At 34.5% G+C, this 9,491-nt stretch overlaps 1 protein-coding gene across 2 annotated transcripts in view; it reads left to right on the forward strand.

The window, feature by feature from the left end:
- The window catches only part of LOC134273197 (leucine-rich repeat and coiled-coil domain-containing protein 1-like), an 82,948-nt gene extending 74,815 nt beyond the window's left edge, over positions 1-8,133 (forward strand). For both annotated transcript variants that reach the window (XM_062755380.1, XM_062755382.1), the window contains exons 23-25: positions 138-275; positions 1,804-1,939; positions 6,339-8,133. In XM_062755380.1, coding sequence (XP_062611364.1) covers positions 138-275; positions 1,804-1,939; positions 6,339-6,464 — 400 coding nt within the window. In that variant the 3' untranslated portion in view covers positions 6,465-8,133. The remainder of the gene's footprint in view (positions 1-137; positions 276-1,803; positions 1,940-6,338) is intronic.
- The last annotated feature ends 1,358 nt before the right edge of the window (positions 8,134-9,491 follow it).

Consider the following 9,491-nt stretch of genomic DNA (forward strand, 5'->3'; position numbering starts at 1 on the left):
ATGCTGAATTATTGTCAGGTTACTTGTGTTTCTTGAAAATAAGGTTATCAAATCATTATGAACTTTTTTATTCTTATTTGAATATATTTTTTTAAACTGTAGAAGTCTGATAAAATGTTTTATTTTTATTATCCCAGCATTCTTAACAATAAATGGAAGGAGAAGTCTCAGCTGATTGGTCAGTTGGAGAAACAGGTGACTGAGATGAGGGACAACTGGGAAAGCAAGGAGAGAAAGCTCACAGAGGAGAGGGACAAGGCAATACAGGCCGCCAAGTAAGTGTTAACAGGGCAATACAGGCAGCCAAGTAAATAGTGTAAACAGGGCAATACAGGCAGTCAAGTAAGTGTTAACAGGGCAATACAGGCAGCTAAGTAAGGAGTGTTAACAGGGCAATACAGGCAGCCAAGTAAGTGTTAACAGGGCAATACAGGCAGCCAAGTAAGTAGTGTTAACAGGACAATACAGGCAGCCAAGTACGCAGTGTTAACAGGGCAATACAGGCAGCCAAGTAAGTAGTGTCAACAGGGCAATACAGGCAGCCAAGTAAGTGTTACCTCCTACAGACAGCCAATTAGATAGTGTTAGGGTTAACAAGGCAATACAGGCAGCCAAGTAAGTGTTAACAGGGCAATACAGGCAACTAAGTAAGTGTTAACAGGGCAATACAGGCAGCCAAGTACGTAGTGTTAACAGGGCAATACAGGCAGCCAAGTAAGTAGTGTTAACAGGGCAATACAGACAGCCAAGTAAGTGTTAACAGGGCAATACAGGCAGCCAAGTAAGTAGTGTTAACAGGGCAATACAGGTTGCCAAGTAAGTAGTGTTAACAGGGCAATACAGGCAGCCAAGTTAGTAGTGTTAACAGGGCAATACAGGCTGCCAAGTAAGTAGTGTTAACAGGGTAATACAGGCAGCCAAGTAAGTAGTGTTAACAGGGCAATACAGGCAGCCAAGTAAGTAGTGTTAACAGGGCAATACAGGCAGCCAAGTAAGTAGTGTTAACAGGGCAATAAAGGAAGCCAAGTAATTGTTAACAGGGCAATACAGACAGCCAAGTAAGTAGTGTAAACAGGGCAATACAGGCAAGTAAGTGGTGTTAAGAGGGCAATACAGGCCGCTAAGTAAGAAGTGTTAACAAGGCAATTCAGACGGCCAAGTATGTAGTGCTAGTGTTAACAAGACAATACAGGCAGCAAAGTATGTAGTACACCAGAAGTTTTATTTCAATATAAGGCCATAATAAAAAAAATTCCTAGATTTTCATCCGAATTTTTTGGAAAAATCGAGGCGGGCGGACGGCTTTTATTTTATATTTTCTTCCATTTTGCAGAATTTTTATTCACCAGTTTATTCGGTGCAGATTTATCTATAATACCCGAATAAAAGTCATGGTAGAGATCCGTTTATCTTTTACTACAGATCATCACCAATCTTTCAGAACCAATGACCCTAGTTTAACATATATTATAGCAATTACCATCTTTTCAGCTGTCAAAATCATGCGGACATTCACGGGATATAAAACGAAAGTTGAATGGTAGTTGAATACTGATCCTGATCAGAATTAAGACGAAGAAAAACAGAATTAAAAAAATTGAGGCGGGAGTAAAAAATCGGGGCAGGCGGGGATGAGAATCTAGGAATATATTTATTATGGCCTAAGATACATTTACTAAAATATCTTCTAAAGATTTGAAAATGAAGTTTTCCTTGTAAACAAGTTTTTCTCAGCCAATTTTTTTTTTTGTAATAATACGATATTATCAATTGGCACATTCTGAAGTGTTACTTATTTTCCAGTATTGCCATAGAGAAACTAAAGACAGTGGATGATGCCTTCAGACATCAGCTGGAGAGTAAAGAAATGAAACACAGAGAGGATATGGCTCAACTAGAGGAGGAAAAACAGATGGAACTAGAACAGGCCAATCAAAGGGTAAGAAATTCAAATTAATCAGCCAATCAAAGGGTAGGAAATTCAAGTTAATCAGCCAATCAAAAGATAGGAAATTAAAATTAATCAGCCTATCAAAGGGTAAAAAATTCAAATTCATCACCCAATCAAAGGGTAAGAAATTCAAATTAATCAGCCAATCAAAGGGTAAGAAATTCAAATTAATCAGCCAAGCAGAATTTTTAAGTTAGAGACAGACTTAATATGTAATATCATATGTACTTAGCAGTTATCTAACATATTACATGTACCACTCTTGCGCGGGAGAGTCAAGAAAGCTCTAAATTTCACAGATTTCCAGGGCATAACATTGTTTAGAGCATTGATAATCGAATAACTCAAACAAGCATTATGCCAAAAGGACAATGTATAGCCAAGGATTGAACTCCAAATAGTAGATTGTTAAATAAGGAAAGTATAGAGTATTTTCTAAGCTTTAAATAGGAAAGATTTACTAGGAAAATTTTAAGAGAAGAATCTGCTTAGTGAAAAATATCATGAAAAAATTGACATACTGTGAAATCACAAATTTTCTTGGGGGTTTAATTTTCAATGTTTTCAAGGCAAGAAGAGAACGAATTCATGTCCACCACTGAATGTAAAATTTTCATACATAACTATTCAACATATCTTCATACACGAAATCAAATCCCCACAATAAAACCAAGAGTTTTCCTCAAACCATGAAAATTTGACCCCACGAAAAAATGTGATTTTACAGTATGCAGATTAGCTCTCAAAAATTTATATGGCTGGTTTAGCAAGTGTTTTAGCAAGACACTTCAAGATTTCTTTCTTTTCTGTCCTTTTAAGTTTCACAGTGATCAATCTTGCTTTGTATTCAATAGTACAAGTGTACCCAACCAACTGGGATTTCCTACTATTGTAAAAATAAATAATTTTGCTAAAATAGTCAAAGAAATCAAAATGTGTTATGTTTTTAAAAGGAAATGGCAGAGTAGATATGTTATAGTTTGAGAGTTTTAACATGCTTAAGTTGCATCATTTTACTTGTCAGGTGATTAATTCCTTTCAAAAGATAAAAAAGGTAGAAAATTGTCAAATTTTAAAGGACAATGAACATCATAACCATTTCAAAGAAATCAGAGAGCTTTTAGGGGGGCACATTACTGTGCACTCAGAGTTGATAAATGTATTTGTCCTTGAATGGAATAATATTTAAAACACTTCCTTCTATATATTTTTGTGCTTTTGTCCTGAATGTGGTGTATATTAATACACATCATTGGTTCTTTTCATGCATGCTATTTTCTGTATTGTGCAATCAAATCTTCACTAGTGCACAATGAAGTATAAGCTTTTATTGCTTAGAATTTTATTTGTACACCCAAATCACAATACATGTATATTCACAAATGTTCAATAGTTCAATTACAGTTGAGGTATGATTTTTATTAATTAAAATTCATTATGTGTTGACTTGACATTGACGAGTATTTTTCAGCATACTTGCTGATTGATTTAGTCAGTTCACTGCGTTATAATGACAAGCGGTACATGGTACTTTCCTGTTGTAGTACAGTCCACATGCCTCTGTGTCATCACACAAGGTACTTCTACAGCTGATTAAAATAGCCAGCTGATTGAAATAGCCCTGATGTTAATAAGCCAGCTGATTTAAATAGCCCTGGTGTTGATAAGTCATTGAGTGATTGAGCTGGGAGTTTCTATAACAGGCATGTTACAGGTCCACTTGACCAGGACTCTTGATATTACGATGGCCGATAGCGGCCGTTGATTTATACTAATGTTATGTGTGTAACGTGTGCAGCATTTTTAACGAAACTTAATGACAAGTTACTCTTGAAACAAAAAGTGTACAAAGTGTACAAAGTGTACAGCGTCATTGCAAATTTCCATGTACACTCTACACCAACTTTTGTGTAAAGTGTACATAGAAACTTTCATGTACACTCTACATCTAAAGGTGGTATCAAGAAACAAAATAAAGAAAAAAAAATTTTCGTTCCCTTTTTTTCTTCCCCCACATTAATACCCCTCTCCTATTCTAATTGGTTCGTATAATTTTCTATGTTTCAAGACACGCTCGTGTTTCTCAGATTCATACTAAGCTTACGCGGCAAGCTTGAAGATTCTGGAGGAAACTCCGAAAGGGCAACATGCAAGGTATAATAAATGATTACATTTAATCAATATAACATCCAAATTTATGCAGAATTGAATGGAAAGAAATAAATTGTCTTTTCGTTGTTTGTAGGTCTTTGTGCATTCCAATACGTAATTCGGGGGATGATGATGATACAATTATTTTATTTCATAAAAGTATTTGGTGATTTGCTTAATTACAAATGCTATTTTGCCACAATAGAAATTACGGCGGGATCCCTGATGAAGGCAGGGCCGTGATTTAGATTTTAAATACACCAATACGAAAACCGCCGAAACACATTGCTGTAAAAACAATACTTTCAATAAGAAATATATATTAACTTATTCAAAACGATGTCAAAATCAAAGAGAAATAAGAAAAATCACAGCACTGTGTCGGGTCCTATGAATTTAAAATTGCGTGGCTTGTTGCAAATATATGCACTTGCAGGTACCAATGTGGGGGAGAATAAAGAGAAAGAACAAGAATTTTTGTCTTTATTTTGTTACTTGATACAAACTTTGGATGTAGAGTGTACATAAAACTTTCCATGTATACTTTACACAAAAGTTGGTGTAGAGTGTACATGGAAATTTGCAATGACGCTGTACACTTTGTACACTTTTTGTTTCAAGTGTAAGTTGTCATTGGGTTTCGTTGAAAATGCTGTACATGTTACACACATAACATTAGTGTAAATCGACGGCCGCTATCGGCCATCGTATGATATGACAATGAATCTCATCAAGTCATTAAACTTAATCTGAACTTTTTTCAGCCCATGATTTGGATGAGGCTTTTCAGGGACTGTGTCATTTCTGTAAATCAAAGAACTACAAATATTAAAAGCTATGTATTAACAGTTTCACTCATAAAACAAATCTAAAGTCATCCATAAGTAAACTTTTATAGTATACCATATAAGCAGAATTTTTAGCGAGGATTTCATTTGAGCATTATAAGCATTGCTAAAATTGAAGATTGTTAAAAAAAAATAATTGTGTTTTATTTGTAATAGTTTTTTTAGTGGGTATTTTAAAAGGCTAGAATTACATCTCGCTAAAAATAAAATACCAATTTTTAAGGACAAATTGCTAAATTTGCATCTTGCTAAAATTTCCACTTATTCCACATTTGTGATACTGACAGTTTCTTGAAACTTGCGGCTAATTAATGACTACTCATTTTGTTAAATTTGTATGTATAATACTTATAACACCCCCAATACAAAATCTTTAATAAATCTTGTGGATAAATGATCAAATTTGCATTTCCTATCTTCATCAGACATGATTATCATAATAGGTTCTTACCAATTGTGATAAAATATTGGTTTTCAAAAGATAGTGCATGTATATAGTCTTTTAAATGTGATCAAAATGCACATAAGTTAAATATTCATAACTAGTATAACGCAACAAAAGTTACAAAATAACTTTCAGTGTAAATGTCCTGATGAGATATTATTCTGACTTGACATTGTTGTGGAAGAAGTTCAAGAACAATGTTCAGTATTGACAGGAATAACAAGTAAAATGTGTTAATATTGTCAAATTAGGATTCTAAATATACTGGTGATGTCAGTTTTATTTATGTATAATTTGCAGAGAAGCTGTAAAGTGCATTATATAGATACAATGTACATTTTTGAGTAGGAGATAAAAATTTTCTGCTGTCTTACTTTTGTACTTTACATACTTATTGTATTTTTGTATGCCACTTGATAACAGGTGATCCTCAGTACATTTAAGGTATTTTAGCTCACCTGGGCTGAATGCTCCAATGAGCTTATCATCAGAATTATATCTGTCTGCCTGTCTGCATGACCACCCATAAATTTTCAGCTTCATTCTCAAGAATTAACCATTGCTGGCACAAAGCATCCCTCAGTGAAGATGACTTTCAATTGTTAAAGGGTGTAGTCCATTTCAAAGGGAAGATAAGCAAGAAGGGGCAAAAATAGGATGTTATTAAAAAATTCTCTCAATTTTAAGAAACCACTGGAAACGTATGTGAGTATTTATATAGAAGCATCCTCTGGTGGTGTCAATTCTTTTTTGTTCCCATCATAGGCCCATGTGTGTTTTCAACAGGCATTCAAAATTTAACATGGGAATACATGTACACAGGGAAAAAAAAATCTTATGCAGAAGAACTGGGCCAAAGTGACACATTTAAATATTGTGGCCAAATTAATGGCCTCATTTTATGAACAAATCAAATGTAAAAACCAAAAATTATATTTTTCAGATTGCAGCAGTTGAGGATGAAATGAGGGAACTTCTCCAAGAAACGCAGGCCAATAAAAAAGCAATGGAGGACAGGGTGAAACGACTCACCAGAGCCATGGCGGAGCTCCAATCAGATCTGATTTAAACTCGACTACCATTACAGAACTCAGGACTGAGCATAGCTGTCAGACCTGATTTAAACTCGACTACCATTACAGAATTTAGCACTGAGCACAGCTAACAGATCTGATTTAAACTCGACTACCATTACAGAATTTAGAACTGAGCACAGCTACAGATCTGATTTAAACTCGACTACCATTACAGAATTTAGCACTGAGCACAGCTAACAGATCTGATTTCAACTCAGTAACCATTTCAGAACTCAGGACTGTGCTCAACCATGGCAGAGCTCCTAACAGATCTGAACTCGATACCCATGACAAACTCATGACTGAGTACAGCCAGTCAGATCTGATTTAAACTCGATACCAATTATTCAACTCACCAGAGGGATGACTGAACTCCAGTCAGACCTAATATAAATGTGATAACTATTACAGAACTCAACACCAACCAGATCTGATTTAAACTGGCTAGTTCTAACATGACTTGCTGTCCATACTGGAGTCTAGTCAAACTTATTTCATCCATGAAGTTCAAGTGCCACTCATTCACAAGTTGGACTTATTTTTAACTTGTTAGTTTAGCCTACAACTGGTGGTAACCCATAATGCAGCGCTTATAAAATTTGTTGCCATTTGATGCCTTGGCCAGCTGAAGCTGCAGACATGGTTCATTGTAGTTTGCATTGGGTTGCTGGTTCACCATTGCTCACTGGAACTGTGGCTAGATATGATTTAAACTTAATGATTATGAAATTAAATACATGTAGTTCTAGTCCTATGTTTACCAGGGGAATGAAAAGTGTTTAAGGTTTGTCTGGATCATAAGTGAATGATGTACAGATTGTAGAAGTTCTCAATGTTTTATGTGTTTATTTTGATTTATAACCTATTCATAATTGTGTATAAATTCAAACTATAACATAGGTCACAGAATGTATGAATTTATGACATTTGACCTGTTGACCTTAAAATGGATAAGATTCTTCTTGACACCATAGAGAGTTTGATATTAATCTTTATTAATGAAAGATCAAATAAACTAAAGTTATCATTCGGAATTTCATTGCAAAAGCTCCGAATCCTTTAAAGATATTGCACGGAAATGAAGTGTTACTGAATGCATTGATATGACCTTTTACATCAAAATCAATAGTCTTCTCAAGGCCATAGGGAATTGTGATGTAAGTTGTGATGTAAAATTCCATTGCAGAAGCTGACAGTCTTCTTCCAAAAACAAAAGTATTACACACAGACAGACCCTAATTAACATCCCCCTGAAAGGGGGGTCAAGTAAGAGGTATTATGAAATGTTGGAGGGGGGGGGGGGTAAGTATGCATTAATGCTGATTTTGATGAACAATAATTCAAAGGTACAATAAATTTGAGAAAGAAGAAAAGGGGTGAATTTTAAAGAAAGATTTTGTGTGTTTTATTAAGAGGTAGAAATGGTCAGTCTTGTGTTTGTCTTAAGAACTTTACATTAACAATTTTATTGCATTCAATATTAAGTTATGAATATTATATAATTATGTATATATAATGTAGTGTTAGAAGAATGCATATCTTCCAACTGATGCTTGTGTGATGTGTACTATTTATTGGAGAATCAAGTGTTTGTTTCCACATGACACAAAGGTTTATAAAATTGTCATGCGTAGAAATTTTAATAAAAGAGATATGTGAATCTGAATGACTCAGTGTTGGTCACCTTGGACTTTGTACCAGAGTTAATTCAATCTTGATCTATTATAAATGTACTTGATAAGCAGTGGTCGCTACCTTGTATATACTTACAGAATCATCCAAAGTCAGCAGATTGTCACAAATGACACTGAATCATTACAGCCAGATGATACACATTTTAACTCATTACATACTGAAAATGTATATTTATAATTCTTAGACAAATAGTATTCAATTTTTTTAAGAGGTTACAACTGTAATATGGTTATAGTGATAATGTAAATGTAATGTAAACTGTATTTTCAGCAAAAAAGGTTACTCAAGTGATCTGCTACTACAGTTATTGGATGTTTTCTTCACTGTGCATCCTTCTTTAATTTCAGCTTCTCTAATTTGGCTGAATCAATTCTTACTATGCAGCATAAAATGTGAATTCCGTAGTTTCAGCCACTTAAAAAATGACCCGCCTGGGCTCTGCAATTATTTATTCTTACAAACATTAAATAGGGAAATACATTTCTTAAAGACACCTATAGTGGTGGCACTTGATTTGTCTACACCGTACTCCCCCGGAGTAGTAGATTTACGCCTTATAATCAAGTGAAAACGTGTAGTGTAGCATATTCAATATGGGCATCCAAGGGGTCCTATTTGCAGCAGGTTTTTGAAGAAAAAAAAACTGTTGCGATAGTGAACAATATGTTTAATCCATTTAAAAACAAAAACATTTTATGAAAAGATGAGGAATTTATTACAATACAAAATCACAGCCATCCATAAAAAAAAAAACAACTAATATCTAGCTATAGTCTAAAATATACTGACACGCAAAAGAAACGCAACACCCTACTTTAGGGGGAAATAATTATGTAAAGTAAAGAAGTTTGTATCTTAGAATTATGAATATCTTCAATTTGGTAAACATCGGTAATTTAACGGTTGAACGATTTCAATACCATAACCGGAAGTCAAGTTTGAGTCTGCTTCACAGAAATCGAAAATTGCATGTTTAAAAAACATTTGGAAATTTTATGGAGTTTAAAGGGTTTTTTACTGTTCATCATACGCATTGCAGCAATATTTCAAAAAATAAACTCTCCTTTCGTTTCCCGTAACAATGCTAAGGATACTTGAAAATGGCTTATGTACGCATTTCCATTGCTCTAGCTGGAAAATTTCAATGTAAAGGTGATGGAGAGTTGCTGATGCAAAATTTCACTACATACGCCTCAACAGAGTCTTACGTATCATATGCATTAACTGATTAAGGACAGTCCTTGTACCGGAAGTCCAAGGGTGGCTACACTGCTCTAAGTTAGAGAAAATTCGACCTAATGATCTGAAAAACGGGCATTTAAAAA

The sequence above is a fragment of the Saccostrea cucullata genome, unplaced genomic scaffold (assembly GCF_032062105.1).
Source record: "Saccostrea cucullata isolate Sc308-1 unplaced genomic scaffold, CSIRO_AGI_Scuc_v1 ctg336, whole genome shotgun sequence".
Lineage (NCBI taxonomy): Eukaryota > Metazoa > Mollusca > Bivalvia > Ostreida > Ostreidae > Saccostrea > Saccostrea cuccullata.